The sequence below is a fragment of the Centroberyx gerrardi genome, chromosome 15 (assembly GCF_048128805.1).
Source record: "Centroberyx gerrardi isolate f3 chromosome 15, fCenGer3.hap1.cur.20231027, whole genome shotgun sequence".
In the NCBI taxonomy this organism is placed as follows: Eukaryota; Metazoa; Chordata; class Actinopteri; order Beryciformes; family Berycidae; genus Centroberyx; species Centroberyx gerrardi.
The window spans coordinates 18,435,557-18,451,806 of NC_136011.1; the positions used below are offsets into that span (position 1 = coordinate 18,435,557).

The window sequence follows — 16,250 nt, forward strand, 5'->3', positions numbered from 1 at the left end:
AAGGAACCCGGACAGCTGCAGTACAAACGTGTTTTTGTTCTCGAGCATCGTGATTTGTTGCATCTTTGGCAAGCAACCTCGTGGTATCTCCTCAAAGGGGATAAGGGGTGATGTCATCGTAAAAATACTGCAGCAAGCAGTCTGCAGTAATACATGACAGCTTGAGCAGCAGTTCCCAACGCTGAATTAATAACTCAACTGACGTGCATCATAACACACCGAGAGCCGTTGCTAGATTTTACTACATAGTTAAACGAATAAATTACCCGAGGCATTTGTTAAAGTGGACATGTAATAACAGTATATTTCTGTATGGATGCAACTCTTTATTTGTTTACAGGAAAGCCCGTCCCACTTCGATGTGACGTCATTACACGACCACTCACTGCACACTTCTTTGCACTGCCAGTCCCTACCAATGCCTGCAAGTAGAGATGGCAGAAGCAATACTACCGTCATTTTACAGGGTTTATGGTGTTGTTATTAATTTATGCTCGGTTATTAATACACAAAACACTTAAGTTCTCCTCCACTTTTGGTTTCAAAAACAAGGGCATGAAAGCAAACCTATACATTCTAATTTTTAGTGTGCACAAACCACTTCCACACTTACTAGAATACTCAATTGACCTGAATAAAACAACAAAGACACGGCATATCACATAAGCATGTCTCATTTATTATCCCCCAGTTTTAGGACCATATTCTCTGTGTGTGACCAAGCAAAACCCTTGGTCTACTCTTGTCCAGTACAGTACATTTCCAGATAACAGCCCAAAAGATAAAGGCTGCTCGATGGGACTTTGTGCTTCAGGGAGAAGGTGATGTCGCAACGACCTCTTTGGGAAAGGGAAGGGTCACCCCGGCCTCCAGTGAGAATAGGCTACATGAGTGTATATTTATGTTGGATCCTAAAATGCTCACCCTCTCATGCTCTCTACACCACCCCAACCCTCAACTGAGACAGGCTTATAAGTGCTGTTTAAATGCTAACCCCCCCTCCCTTATCTACTATACATTCATTATTTGTTTCCTCATTATTTATATATATTCCAGTGCTCAAAAGGGAACCATACTCGTGTAACTCGTTGATTTTTTGTCATTTATAAACATTTTGTGATTGTGTTACTATGGGTGATTATTAAGTCAAGTAACATTTTGAGTGCCAGTTCCCGATCAACGATGCATTGGCTTTACACATCAGAGCAAATAAAATGACCCTAAGGCAAAAACATGACATACAACCGGACCGTGAAAAATAAAGCAGTACTAGTTCACAAGGCAAAGCCCCCCCCCCCCCCCCCCCCCCATTTCATCTCCACAAAATATTGTCTTGATCTCCAAATTGAGTGCAACCTGCCTATCACCGTGTTCAACGCCCTCCAGCTGCAGTGCAAGTGTCTGTCCATGTGGAATACAACAGTAGTGTCTAGGCTTGACCTGTTCATGCAAGGAAGGTGTCCTACATTCAGCACCCGATCTCTCCACATCTCTTGTTACCGAGCTCTCTTTAAAGTTGCTGGCCCAGATGTAAAAAAAAAAAAAAAAAAAAAAAGAAGTAATTTGCTGGTCTTTCTCTCTCTAAACAAACGGTCACACGCATCATACTACGTTTGCCTTGCAAGGTCTATCGGTCACTGAGCAGATTCCCTCTGACTGTACAGTTTATCAACATGTAATTCCAGTTTCAAATAGAGCAAAGCAAGCAAGAAATTTGAAAAGCTACAGTAGCAACTATGGAATATAGGTCCACTTAGAAGCAGTCAGTGAAAGGGTTTAAAGTAAAAAAGAAGTCAAATCAAGAAGGAAACTAGATACTATTAGGAAGCAGCGAAGAGGGTTTCAGGCAGGCAAAACACCACATTATATATGGGGAGACATAACTGTAGGACTAAGAGAGTTGGATGTCAATTATTGCAAACACAGCAGTTTTGGATAATCTTACCCTCAAGAGAGATCTTTGAATGTGTTCGGTGTGCAGAAAGGAGCCTGCAGTACTGTCCTGAGTGGAAGGCACTGTATACTGAATCGAGGTCAAGCCGTTTTCATCACATTATCAAGGTCCATACACATAACGTTGGCCCAACCAAGTCTGAATGCACGGGGTCTACTGTCAGCTATGCCAAGACAGGAAGGTGATGTCTCTCTCTCTCTCTCGGTTCCCAAGGTTACAATTCACACACTACAGGGGGTATAGGCCTTACATCATGACTTTAATATAGACCAAGTCAGTGAGAAGTGAACGGAGAAGTGGTTATATGGTTACTGTCAGTAGTATTGGAGACAACAAGCAGTGTGAAGTGGAAGTAGCAGCCGGGTTTTTAAATGAAGAACAGACAGATGCACAGTTTCTTGTTTTAGTGGTAGCTCTCTGTTGCAGCAGCGGAAGGGAACTTTAAGCATATGGTTAGTAAAGCTACAGTACATTGTGTTTGCCCTGTGAACCCCATACAATGCACAAAAGCTGAGCCGAGTTCTGCTCAGGGTGGTCAAAGAGGACTACTCAAGTGGCACAACATGACAGCATTGGTATAGCACAATAATAAAGAAATCTTAAATTTTGTTAAGTGCAGCAAAGCGCATACAATTTCAGTGTTATCCAAGAAGAATGAGACATTGACATCCTTGTCAATCAAATGAGATTATTACCTGTTATTCTGACAAAAAATATATAAAGCACCCATTATAGTAGTGGCAGAGTAAATTTTGTTTGAAATCTATTCTTCATCATCTAAACAGGCAACTGTATGATTCATTAAAGACATTTTGTGGATTGTTTACATGGAAATGAAAATGTAATAATGGATAGTCCAAAAATCAAATGTCAGAACTGTGCAGTTTAAAGAAATTATAGTTACATATATATCTCTTTCTTCAAATTAAAATTAAAGTTAACAACCACTTGCCTACTTTGTTTAAAAAAAAAAAAAAAAAAAAGTTTGAAGGCCGCAGAATATTTTCCCTTTGCTTTTCTTAAATAAATTGTTTAAAAGAAGGCAAAAATAGTGCAAGAGGTAATGGTACAAGTGGGTGCTCAGAGTTGGTGATGCACATGTGACACAGAATGATCCAGAGAGAGTGGAGGAGGGTCTGTCTTGTACGGAGCGGGCTGGCCAACCAGTTGGCATGAATTGCGTTGTAACATCCACCTCCGACACTGAAACCAGACACATCCACAATCAAGTGACCAGATCGCCCTAAAAAAAAAAAAAAAACCCCACAAAAGAACAAAACACAGACAACTTCTTCCCCCAGTTAGACACTCCTGTTAAGCCTGCAAAGCCTAGCGAGTTTTCCCCTTAAAATGGAGACCAAACTAAGACAAACAGAAATACACACAGCGGAACACCACCTGCGCATGCCTTTCACTTTCAGCACTTCCTTTGTCATATAAGAGATGTCTATCTTTGATTGCTTGAGATGCCCACCTCTCCAGGTGCGTCACGTATTTGTGTCCCTTACACACCTTGTGGCATGCATCTATGAGGTCTGTGAGCCACGAGCGTCCCCATCAGGACTGAGGGCAGCTGGTCGGCCTTGAGCTAAAACGCTGGCAGAGACCACCGGCAAATGAGCCGCTTCGCTCACTAAGTTCTCGTACTCGCTACTATCCTCATCTTCGTCATCGTCGTCATCGTCATCATCGTCCTCCTGCCCTGCAGCTTGTCTGTCTAGGGAGTCAGAGCTTGATCCGTCCCCGTTGCCAAGGTATGGGGTGCTGGGAGCGGGGACGGGATTAGAACTGGCACCGAGCCCCAGCCCGAGGCCCAGGCTCAGGCCCATGCCCAGTGGGCCAGGGGTGGGGTGACCTGGAGAGCCCACAGCCTGGGGCCGCGGCAGCAGAGCAGCACTGGTAGGGGAGGAGGAGGAGGAGAGCAGAGAGTCATCCTGGGACAAAAGGTCAGCATAAGATGGGGGGTTAGGTGAGGTGCCGGGCCGCTCTGGGGCAGAGGGGGTGTGGAAGGCGACCCTGGACAGGAGGGAAGTCTCAGAAGGTTCTGTGTTCTCCTCTGAGGTGGGATGAGACTCTGCATTCTGGGCCTCCCGCAGCCCTGAGGGACAGAGGAAGATATATAAGAAGACTGGTAAAAAGGTGACTGGCGCAGAGTAAAAGTGAATGAATTACTGCACAAAATGTAAGCATATATGGTCAGAGCATATGAAGTTTGACAGGTTGACCGTCTGATGAATTATAAAAAGCTCTTCAGGGGTGGGGCCTCACCAAAACTGTATTATTACTGCACAGTATGCATTATATTTTAATAGGTGATTCCACTTTTACCATGCGATGTGATTGTGTGTTGAATGCTGAAAAAAGTGCTGTCTGCTGTAACTGTTTTTAAGATGCAAAACAAATCTAATCTAATCTAATCTAATCTAATCAGGATCCCTGAAATACTCGCTGTTCTACTTATGGCAAAAAGGCATGCTAAGATTAATAAGATTGCAAAAAAAAAAAAATCTTTGCTGAAATTGATCATAGGCCAGGATGCATTTGGAATTTAAGTGTGAAATGACACCGCTTTATGAGATCCCAAACAGTTGCATACTTCTCTCCTCGTCTGCTGTCTTCCGTTTCCTGAGAGCAATTTGTTGTTTGAGTTTGTTCACATCCTCCTGAATTTTCTCCTTCACACGTTCACTTTGTTCCACCTCGCCACACACAGCCTAAAAACAAGAAAAGGGAAAAAGATGAAATTCAAGGATCTTTCCGTGAGCAATAATCCAAATAGTTATCCAGAAAAGCAAACTGTTTCGTTTATGGTGTAATATCCCTCATGCGAGTCCATTACACATCCATTATAGGACTCACCTGCACTTTATCTTGTAGTGCACTGTAGACTTGGAATATCGTTCGGATATCCTTCATCACACCGTCTTTGTCAAAGAATTCAGCCCTGGAGAGATTCCATATTTCCATTACAACATTCAAGACATACAATAAAACCAACACAATGCAAACACACATATGTGTGACCCAGTTTGCTGCAAAGACCATACATCAAGACACAAGAGGCACTAAAGCAGTACAGGTGCATGTTGGTTAAATGATGGATGCTCGCTATATCAAAGCTTGCAAACAAATGCCACCGACTGTCAAAGATATCAGTTGCATTAGCTGGAGTGAAAATAGAGCGCTCTTATCAGGACCTGGATAGACCGGCCTGGCTAAATCCCTTTAAGTCTAAGATGACATTGACATCATAGCATTCAGCCCAGCTGAGACAGAAACAGTGGGGCTAAGTTTAGCCACAAAGACACAGAAAAACAAACATGGGAATATGCAGGCTGTCAGGCACCCTCCTTCCCGCTGCCCACATGCATCAGCATTCACCCACAAATCCATGCAAACATTACTCACACAGTGTCAAGTGTAAACTAGGACTCTTGCGCACGTACATGAAAACACCCACACACACACACACAGTTGGAGTCCCAACCTTACCCGTGCTCTTTGATGACCTTGGCGTAGTTGAGTGAGGTGTTGGGCACTGAGGACACTTTGTATTCCTGCTGGCTTGTGTTGCCTAGGTTGGGGATAGTGAGGGTGATCCTCTGGTTGTACCTGCTGAGTGGAGAAACAAATTTACTGACCAGACATAATTTGACAGGATACGTACGAGTGCAGCTGCTGAAAGTACTGAAAAGCAAAAAAAATGTCAGAGGCTGAGCATGTAAAAATCACGTCAGATCAAATATCTCCTTTGAGAAGAAGTTGATTGGTGCATTAACGTAGTTGATAATGCCTTTTATATATTGAAACGGTCCACTTTCTCAGTAGTGGATGGATTGCTGCTACAAGCACACAAAGCCTAGAGGGTCAAACAGTAAACCGGTGTGACCCTTACACAGAGTGACAAGGCTGCACATATTGAGCAATAGTGCAGGAATGAGCCAAGAGGTCAGAGGCTCAACAACAACAGGCCACATTTATTACATTGTCATATGTTTGGCATGGTGAAAGATGATGAAACACTGAGCTGAAGTATTTGAAAATACTTTTTGTACAATTTCTTGTTTGATAAATGAGCCGTGTGTATGCGTGTTCTCATTTTGCTCAAAGTGCGTGTGTGTGTGTGAAAATGTGCATGCAGTCATTACCTGCGGTTAGGTCTGAAGAGCACATACTCCAGAGCGTGAGTGGAGCTGTTGGCCGTGGAGATGAAGCTGAACAGGAGGAAGACGAGGTCGGGTACGCCAAGCAGCTGAGTCAGCTGTTTGTGGATGATCTGTTCCCTGAACGACATCTGCTGCTGCGTGTTCCTCCGGAACCGGTACCAGCCAATGACGTTCTACATGGACCAAGGACACAAAGGTGGTCATTTATAATCTGTCTAATTAAGAAGAACCTCACTAACCCAAACCCCTTTAGGGAGAGAAGTTATTTGAATTAGTGAAATACACAGATGACCAAAATACAATATATTGAGAAAAACCTATTCAGATTAATATGAATCATGCATAGTCCGGCACCTCATCTAACCCCCCTTCTTATGCTGAGCTCTTGTCCCATACATGTTCTTAAACACAATGCTAATTACATTTAAAATGCTTTTAATTAAACAAGGAAATGTCATAAACTGAACACAATTCATAGAATATTATTTTTGACTCTACAAATTTTGTTGTCTGATTTTGTCTGGTTAGGCAAAAGGTTGAGATCAGGATTTTGAGGCACAGTTAACTAAGGTTCAATGCTACTTATTATTTCCTGATACAACAATCAACATCACACATTTATTTTGAAGTCACTAATTAGATTAAAATAATAGTTGAGAAGAAAAATTAAGGTCTGATATCTTAGACTCAGTTTTAGTCTAGCAATGGCCTCAAGGTAACAAGAGGACATCACTGAAGTTCATTAGATATTGACCTCAGTCAATATAATGGACTGGTTAAAAAGACAAACAAATTATTTTGAGTGTTCACAGGCCAACAACAAAATTCATACTCACTTTCCGCCTATCTTTAAGAATTCTGTAAAGATTTTCTTCGTTGACTTTGCCGGCGTAGTCGTAAAAGCTGGAGAGAGAAACCAAAAAAAAAACAAGTGAGCTTAGACTCCTTCACCTCTGCTCCTATTCCTCCTCCGTCTTAGCTTACTCATGTCATATAATGTTGTTGGATGGGGCCATCTACTGTCCAATGACAATTAATTCAGGCGACAATACCTCTTGAAAAGTAGCACCCAGGACACCAAGTAAAATATTACATCAATCTACTTTACCTTTCTGTACGTGTGTTACAGGAAGCTTTTTCTACCAGGTTTTCCAAAACGAAAGAGTCATAACAACGACATTTCCCCAGAGTGGCCCTTCATGTCCTCCTACAGAGGTAGCCTATGTGTGCACTACAATCAAAAATATTACTTGTTTAAGAGTAAAGGCTCATATCTTACCTAAACAACTGTGCACAAGGTTCATGGTTATGGATTTCTGTTGGAAACAAATGGTGACAAATGTTTGAATTATATAGCACAATGTCAGAAAATGTATTAACACCATATAAACACTAAACCTGAACCTGCAATGCAGAACTGCTTCAGTTACCCATGACATTACACTGGTTTATAGTGTACTATTGCAATGTTGCTTACAAACCAGACTCTTATCCTAAACACATTACAAAAGAGGTCATTACCATACATCTGCACATTTCTGTGAAGGACTTTGAAGCAGAAGGACGAGTGCTCAACAAAAAGCTGCTTATCGACAGCACAGCTAATGCCCATTTTCCTTCCCACAGTTGGATTTCATACACAAAATCAATCAAAACAAGCTTCTTGTGATTGCACTGTTAGGGCAGAGGAGAAATTCAAGAAGTCGGATCACTGAGCTATCCAGATAACTGAAAAAATCATTATAAGCCATTGTAAATGTTTTTAATATTTTGTCCAATTTTTGTCCTTGAGGACGTCCTGTAGCCATACTAACTGATGATTACTCATTTTGACTTGCAAGTCATTTCAAGATTAGTTATCTGGCTAGCTGAGTAATTCTGATTTTTTTTCTTCTTTAATTATCTCCTGTAGACATCAGTCTGATCCTCGGAGTGGGTTATGTTGACTACTTGGCTGTACAGGATAAGCACAAATATGTAACAAATGTATCTAGTATGTGATTATGGCATGCAATTTGGTAAAGCACCTACATCATTAAATGTTTATCTGTTCAACACTAATAATTAGTTTACAGTCTATAAAATACATGTGTAGGCCTACTTCTAGTCTGTGCTGCACTACATGCCAGCATTATGACTTTATGAGTGATGCCCCTTTTAAATAGGCGTGAAAGGATCTGCCTTGGGCCAAAGGGCAATGATGATTCCACGTTGGAATCAAGATTACACCGTGATCCTGTGAACTCCTTTTTTCTGTAACTCTTTACAGGGTCAGACTCCACATATATACAGTAAGACCCACTGAGGCAAATCTCAGGAAGCAACATCTTATTGCTTGAGGATATCCAACATCAGCTTATCTAACGAAACACAACAATACACGCACTCTGGTATGTTTGTAAACTAACAAGTGAATGTCATCATGAATCTTTGGGCATTTTAAAAAATTATAAGTGTTTAATAATAAATAAAAAGAGGTAAATGTTGACCCCGCCAAAGCCCATGAGTGGAGAATATTAAGCCATAGGTGAAGTTACATCCTGACATTTATGTCTTCAGCGCTGAATAAGAGGCCAATTTGGTCTTAAACTTGCTAGTCGAGTTTAACAAAATTCCTCAGAAACTTATGTTAAGTAGTCACAGACTAGCATTATTCAGTAGCCACTTATTGCTTAACAGGTTGGCACAAATTCTTTGCATTGTGTGTAAGTCAGGCCTTACCTACTACCTGGAGCAATTCTGCACTGCTGATCTGTGTGTCACTGATGCTGACAGTCTCTTCTTGCCTCACTTCTCCTAACAGGAAGCCCTCCTGTACAAACACATTTTGACAAAATTGTAGTTAAGCAGTAACTTATCTGGGATGAGATACAGAATCAAGACCTGCCAGATGGAGAATCCTTTCATGCAACTGCTTTGAATATGATTCAGTGCAACTATAAGAAAAGTATGGGTATCACAACTATATCATAATCAGACAGATTCTGTCAAGCAATGTGAAGTAACGAAATTAACATTTTATTCTGAGTAAATAAGCACGCTTGTTTGGTAGAAAGCCGCTTACTTCTAGCTAGTACTTAGAAGTGACACCAGCTGGCCTAATGGTAAATCGCCTAGTAAACAACTGCGGGTGTCTTGTTCTGTCTTTGTATGTAAGGAATGCAGACAAGCTTATACAACTATCCACCTGCCTGGCCTGACTTGTAATACTCTCAGTGACAAGAGGAAAAGGCATTCTGAAAGAGTTAACTTGGCTTAACGACGCAAGTTAACTCTAAACAATTATGAAAGTTTCCTCTCCCATATGCAGGCCACAAGGCCCTTCTCTTCGATCGTGTGTCCCGCAACCTCTGCAACAAGCTAACTTAAAGCTACAAAATACAAATATGTTAAAAAGCGTCCCAGTCACTTAATTTGACAGGGCTAACTTATGTAGCAACTAACGTTAGCTGGCTAACTGGCTAACCTAGCTATGCGGAAACGATAGAAACACAAGAGACAACGTTACATCGTTAGTTAGCTATCTGGGTTAGCTTCTAATGTTTTATGACACACTCGACAGACTATCAGATAGCTGGTCGAGATGATTGCAAATGTTATCGACACCGACACACGGAAGTCACTTGACTTGGCAGCTTTGCTAGCCTGCTAAGTAGATAGCCACTGACTATTTCCTGGGACCCAAAGTTCCATATAACGTTCCCCATTTGGCGTAGCTGATATGACAAGTATCGCTGTTTGTAGCTTGAGTGTTATAACTCACTACCTTAATCGAAAACAAACGAAACCCATGAGATTAACTAAAGATCACAAGTTGTGCCTACATGTTGTTGTACACTGTCTGACTAAACTATCACATGCCGGTATATAGACGTGACCAATACCAGCTAGCCAGCAACAGGATGATGACACTGGAAAACAACACAAACTAACGGCGTAGAGGAACGATCAAACACACCGCTGAGCCGCGCACACAAAAGCAACCACTACACCTTAGTCTGCCAACAATATTTTCCACACTTACATGATCGGCGTTGCTGTTTGCGCTGTGATAACACACAGAACTAAAAGTATAACCCGAAATGGATGCCGCCATGATGGAAACATCCCCATCTATCCCACTGCCCCCTGCGGTTGCACGCTCCTCAAGCGCAACTTGTTGTGGGAACTGTAGGCAGCGACCTGCCAGTCTCGCCAGCATGGAGGCTGCCACAGAAAGCACACATGGTTGTGGAAACACCTCGGAACCAGAGGAGGACAGAGGCTCGGAAGATGATTTCAGGCCTTCAGAGCTCGGAACGAAAGAATAGTAAGTGCTGTGAATGGTGACGCGTAACGTTAGCTCAAATGTAGATGGTTTCTGGGCCAAAACATAACAGCAAGTAGCTTTCAATGTAGCCACGATACGTAACGCGCCGTGCAGTTTTCTCATGTACAGAGACAAGGTCAAGACACACTATTAAACGATCTGTCAATTTATTGTGATTTTGTTTATCGGCAAAGGTACATATCCCTTAAAATATATCTCAAGACCTTTTCTGTATCCTTAGGAGCCACTCTTTAGTTCGGCATTAAGTTCACACTGCTCGCTACCGCCCACCATGGTGTATTTTGGTAGAAGAAACAAAAAGATTGTTGAAATTGTATTGAAATAAGTGCTGCTGTATGGATGGTATACATGCCGAATCAAAGAGTGCCTTCTTTAGTAAAAGGATTATAGATTTAGCCTATTTTTATTATCTATGTAGTATGTACCTTTGCTTATAAGCAAGGTCACATTAAATTGCCACATTTTTGAATGGAGGTTGGCGTGACGTTCTCTGTATACAAGAGGGAGCAACACTTAACCTGTCAACGTTGATGCACAGGTTTTACTTGACAGACAGCGAAACTTAACAACCCTAACTGTGTGTAAGGGTTGTTGAATACGCTGGGGTATTTACCAAAACAGCGCCTCTTGTGTCTTTTGCAGTTGACAACGTATTCTCATTTATTGCAATTTGTCTGGTTTCTCTCACTTGTATTGAATGTCATCTTCTGTGCTTATTTTCTTTACTGGACCAATTGTTGCTGACCGCCCTCTTCTGCAGCTGGGATGATGCATATCAAAGAGAACTGGAGACATTCAAAGATATTGGAGATGTGGGTGAGATATGGTAACCATGATGCGCCTGCTCTCTGACACATTCTCTCTTTACAAAATGCATGCTCTTTGTCATAGCCTAATAAGAAAAGCATAATGATTCCTAGCAAGATACTTGATTGTGCCTGTATTACTGGTGTCTGGCAATAGAATATTCATCACTAAAGTCTGTATTTTTCCATCTTCTTGCAAGGTTTGGTGAGGAAAGCATGGACCGTGTACTTCGATGGATGGACAAAGCTAAGATCCCAGAAAATGCTGCGATTCTTGACATTGGCACCGGAAATGGAGTCTTGTTAGTTGAACTGGTGTGGAGTAAAAATAGATCTGGGGACTATCATGATTTTATTTAATGTGCATTTAACTGAATGTTTATAATGGGTAATTTGTAAATATAATCTGGGATCATGGTGATGGCCCTGTTCACAAATTTAAAAACTTCCTATTTCTGTGACAGTTGATAACCCCTGTTCTTTATCTCCTTTGTTTTTGTTTTGTGTGTCAAGACTAAACATGGATACACAAATCTTACGGGTATAGATTATTCTGCAGCCTCGGTAGAATTGGCCAGAGGAGTTCTGCAGGCCGAGGACTTGACTGATGTGACTGTGAAGGTGGGTTCATTATATCTACTGGATATCTTTTCCAATTGTGATTTGAAAGCTTTGTGCATTGTGTGGATAATGAGACTTGGAATCATGGAAACAGGCAGGCCAGTTGACAGGTGGTGGTATTACAGGGGCATTTGCATTATGGCAGATTATGAAGTATAAATGATTGGCGCTGGTATTTATGTAAACAGGTGAAAAAGTGCCTGACAGTACATTACTGGTGACACTGATACTCTTATTTGATCAAGAAATATGTCTTGAATTCCTCATTAACTGTAGAGCTATGTGCACAAGATGAATCAACATTTCCCACAGCAGTTATATTCACTCCACTTCAACGCTGTGATATTATGTTTTAGTGCTTTGGGTCTGGTGGATCCCTGGCCATGGACAAATCAGCCATTGATAGTTAGCCTTACATTAATTCCCTTCATCCCTAAATGCCAGTGATACAATATAGCTTTCAGCATACAGAGGGCCTACACCCTGGCTTGGGGCTGAAGCAGCTAGAGGAAACTCTGCAGTGTTTACCCTGTGGGATAGCAGGAAGGCCCTGAAAGTGATGGAAGTCTGCCCGGCATTTAGATTTAACCAACTCAAGCCCCAAATGAACTGGCAGGATTTAACACATCTGCTAACGTATACGTGCAAGAAAAACAGGTTTTAAATGCTGGTCAGGCTATAAGGAATGTGCCGATGAGTGAGTTTTCCTCCCCTGTGTGCATATACAGTTGCATATATGTTATACGCAACACACACCTATGAAGGTGTGTGCTTTGCCTGGGCAGAGAGCCGGCTGTTGAAGTCAATATTGACCTTAGTCTGCCAGTGGCTGGACTGGGGTAGCAGTGGTGTGTGTGTGTGTGTGTGTGTGTCAGATGGTATGTTGGCATCTTGTCCATATCTCCAGTGCAGCAGAATTCTAAAATACTTTGTGTGGATGTGTGTGTTGTTGTGTGCATATGTGGCCTTGAATGGAACCTGGGGGAGTGTGAGGAGTTTCAACCACATGATAAGAAAACTTCCCCGTCAGGTCTTCCCCCAAAGGTCATTCCAAGTGTCACATCTCTGTCCAGCTCTGGCTCCATTTCCTCTAGTTATTTTCTTCCACTGTTGTGACACTTGACCTTCCCACATCCCGCCCTCAACGTCTTCCCAGTCTTTCATTTTACAGGCCCACACACGAGTCCAAATCGAACTCAGGCAGTCACACCAACTTATAGACTAGATTTCCGTCTACAGTGAATCACTGTTGACCCTCCTCGTAAATCTCAAATCATGTGACCCCAGGGTGGTGATTATGTGGCTCTTTGGCTCACCCCAGAGATCTAGTGTTCTGCTCTCTGTCTGGATAAAGGGGTCCTTTCACTGCTGGAAGGTCCACAACCTTCACAGTGGTGACATTAACCCCTGTCATGTGGGCAGCTGGAGTTTAGTTGTAAAGCAAACCAGTGAGGTATAAGACATTCCAGCTTGGCTGATGCCGAAAGATTATGTTAACATGTTACTCTTTCTTCATTTCAGGAGGTGGACTTTCTGAGCTGTTCTGGGGAGCTGAAGGGTTTTGATGTCTGCATCGACAAAGGAACGTTTGATGCCATAAGCCTAAACCCAGACAACACAAATGAGGTCAAAGCACGCTATGTCCAAGCACTAAAAGATGCACTTAAGGAGGAGGGATTCTTTGCCATTACTTCCTGTAACTGGACAAAAGAACAGCTGCTACATAGGTTCAGTGAAGGTGAGAGGAAACTCGGGAGGGGATCATTGATCTAATAAGCTTTTTAAATTGCAACTTTGAGACATCCTGTAGTGCAGTAAATGTGTGTTGGTAGCTTAAAGCCTGTGTTTTTGGCAAGACTTGGCCTATATGATTAGTGATGCCAAGTGAGCAACCATGACTGCTTCTGACACTGTTGATGTTTATGATAGTGTGCAGGCACTGTGATGTTTATAGGCTTTATGACTGAAGCGATTCTGACCAAAATCTCATCAATTGCTTCAGTATAGAGCTACTTAAGTTTTGCTTGCCAGGGTGTGTGGCTGTCAAATACAGTCCTACAGGACCAATGGACACTCCAGGAATCAACCCCAAAAATACCCAAAGCATGTCTTTTTCAACATATTGACAATATGATTGATTAATGAGACATTTATGTATTTAACTTTCAGTTTAGCCATGACTAGACAACTTTAACAATTTTGCACTACTTTACACAGTGGCGCATGTAGCTGGCTGGCAAAGAGTAAACAAGGAAATGCTAAAGCAATGGCCAAATTGGAATGAAAACTGTACAAGAAAGTCATGACTATACATACTTTTCAGTTGCATCTTTTTACCAACGTGTTAATACAGAGCAAGAAATCATTGTGTTGAAAAAGACATGCTTTGGGGTTTATTTCTGGAGTGTCCATTGGCTCTGCAGGACTGTATTGGAGAGCCGTGCACCTGGCAAGCAAGACATAGGTAGCTCTATTGTGAAGCAATTAACAAGATTTCCGTCAAAATCGATTGTTATGATGGAAACAGATATGGCAGGAAAGTGGCAGGAGTTATGCTTTTAATGCCCATCAGCAAGGATTACAGTTGCGTCTCTTTGTTATGTTACATATTAATATTTGGTGTTTTACATTGGTGTCTGTCCTGTAATCAAAACACACGCTGTGACACAAGCGAGACAGTTACCTGGCGGGTTTTCAAGCTGCAGGCAACAACAAAAGCAGCCTTGTAAAGCCAGTATTTAGGCAAGCTTCCACTGGCTGTCACTCGTCTCGGTGCAAGTCAGAACTGTGGAGAGCCTGCAGGGGGCCGAGGGGCCGCGAGAGCTCATCTGTCACACTGACAGCCTGTCTTCTCTCGGCCCGGGGATACGCCACAGATGGTGGATGGATGGGTCTTGCCTCACAAACCTTTCCAAACCACTTTATAGCCGGGGTCAGCATGATAAGACTCTAGGCATCTATGTTTAAGGCGACATGTTGCCGCACTACAAACTTGGATGTATAACAGTGAAATCTTGCATAGTCTGCATCATGCTCGTTTCTTAACCTCCACATATTTTCTGTGTTGCCTCATAGGATTTGAGTTTGTACAGGAGTTACCCACACCTCGTTTCCAGTTTGGTGGCAAGACAGGCAACTCTGTGACAGCACTCATCTTCAAGCGACTACATTGATTCACACGATACCAGAGGATGTCATTTTTTTATTTGTTTCCCCTCAACCCCCTTTTTTTGTTTTATCACAGGAAATCATACGATCTGTTCACATAAAAGACAGTCTTTTGTAACAAGTGGCCTGCTCGTCTTCTTGATTGAAATTTGTTCTCTACATTCATTACATCCTTTGCTTTCTTGGTGTCATATTAACTTTATACTGATCTATTGTAAATGCAATTGGCACCTGTTTGAACAGACTTCTATTGAGTTATAATGTATTTTTTGCTATGCATTCATCAAGCAGAAAATGAAGAAATTGGAATGGAGACTGCAACCAGTAAGATTACATCTGCAAATTTTATTCAGTTTCAGGACAAAGTACTAAAGTATTTGAAGAGATGCACAAAACTGCAGATGAAAATTAGCTCTAAGCTAAATCTGGTACAATACAGCAAATGGTAACAGTTATGTTTAACATTGTACATGGTCTGTTACAAATTAATGAATACAAATCTGAAGATATGCACAATATGAAAAGGGATATATGATTAACAACATTGACATGAAAGTAAATTCAATATAGAATAGTATTTAAGTTATTTGCTATCCTGTAACCTTTGCTTCTAAAAGTTTCAGCACAAACTTCTCTAATTGCTGTTGGATCAGAACACAAAGCTACAATCCATCCTGTTCACTGAAGAAAATTAATTTCACGCTGGATATATTTTAAAATATCCTTCCGGGGGAAAATCTGCAAATCAATCGAATAAGCTTTGAACAACACAAACAGCTGATACAGAAATAACTTGAAATTTAACTTTGGATAACATCAGATATTTTCACATGAAACCTTTCATCTCTGATTAACATCAATTTCTTCTGGGCCTTGAAATAATGCTGCCTTGACGTAGGCTCCTGTGTCCTGTGGCATCAGGAGACTTTCATATTTGAACTCTTCACCCTCGTGCACCCACTTCCACCCACTTGACTGTAATCTTATTTACCCAAGACTATTTTGCTGTTTCTGCTGTCTATTTTTGCACAAATTTAGCATTTATTTAACCAGGTTTGTCCCATTGAGATCAAGGATCTCTTTTACAAGGGAGACCTGGCCAAGAATAGCAGCAACACAGTTTCTACAAAAAATTAACATAGAAAACACATAGATTTGAGTAACATTAAAATGATCAGATAGAACATTTGCACACAGACAACCTG

The 16,250-nt window shown here is 41.6% G+C and overlaps 2 protein-coding genes across 4 annotated transcripts; one reads left to right on the forward strand and one right to left on the reverse strand.

Annotated features, from left to right (window-relative positions):
- Nucleotides 1-658: 658 nt before the first annotated feature.
- Nucleotides 659-10,233, reverse strand: abraxas2 (abraxas 2, BRISC complex subunit). 2 transcript variants are annotated; one of them, XM_078288743.1, is made up of 8 exons: nt 10,145-10,212; nt 7,400-7,436; nt 6,957-7,023; nt 6,103-6,293; nt 5,447-5,569; nt 4,814-4,898; nt 4,551-4,668; nt 659-4,052 (listed from the first exon to the last, which is right to left on the reverse strand). In XM_078288743.1, the coding sequence occupies exons 4-8, from the start codon at nt 6,246-6,248 to the stop codon at nt 3,481-3,483; spliced, it is 1,044 nt and encodes a 347-aa protein (XP_078144869.1). In that variant the 5' UTR covers nt 6,249-6,293; nt 6,957-7,023; nt 7,400-7,436; nt 10,145-10,212; the 3' UTR covers nt 659-3,480. The 2 variants fall into 2 exon arrangements, with proteins under 2 accessions (XP_078144869.1, XP_071767782.1); XM_071911681.2 differs by lacking the exon at nt 7,400-7,436 and having other exon boundaries at nt 10,145-10,233.
- On the forward strand, nt 10,207-15,294 carry eef1akmt2 (EEF1A lysine methyltransferase 2). Of its 2 annotated transcripts, none has more exons than XM_071911682.2 (6): nt 10,207-10,429; nt 11,211-11,276; nt 11,457-11,571; nt 11,770-11,877; nt 13,399-13,615; nt 14,953-15,292. In XM_071911682.2, exons 1-6 carry the CDS (start codon nt 10,215-10,217, stop codon nt 15,048-15,050), a joined length of 819 nt encoding a protein of 272 aa, XP_071767783.2. In that variant the 5' UTR covers nt 10,207-10,214; the 3' UTR covers nt 15,051-15,292. The 2 variants fall into 2 exon arrangements, with proteins under 2 accessions (XP_071767783.2, XP_071767784.2); XM_071911683.2 differs by having other exon boundaries at nt 10,266-10,429; nt 11,211-11,262; nt 14,953-15,294.
- The last annotated feature ends 956 nt before the right edge of the window (nt 15,295-16,250 follow it).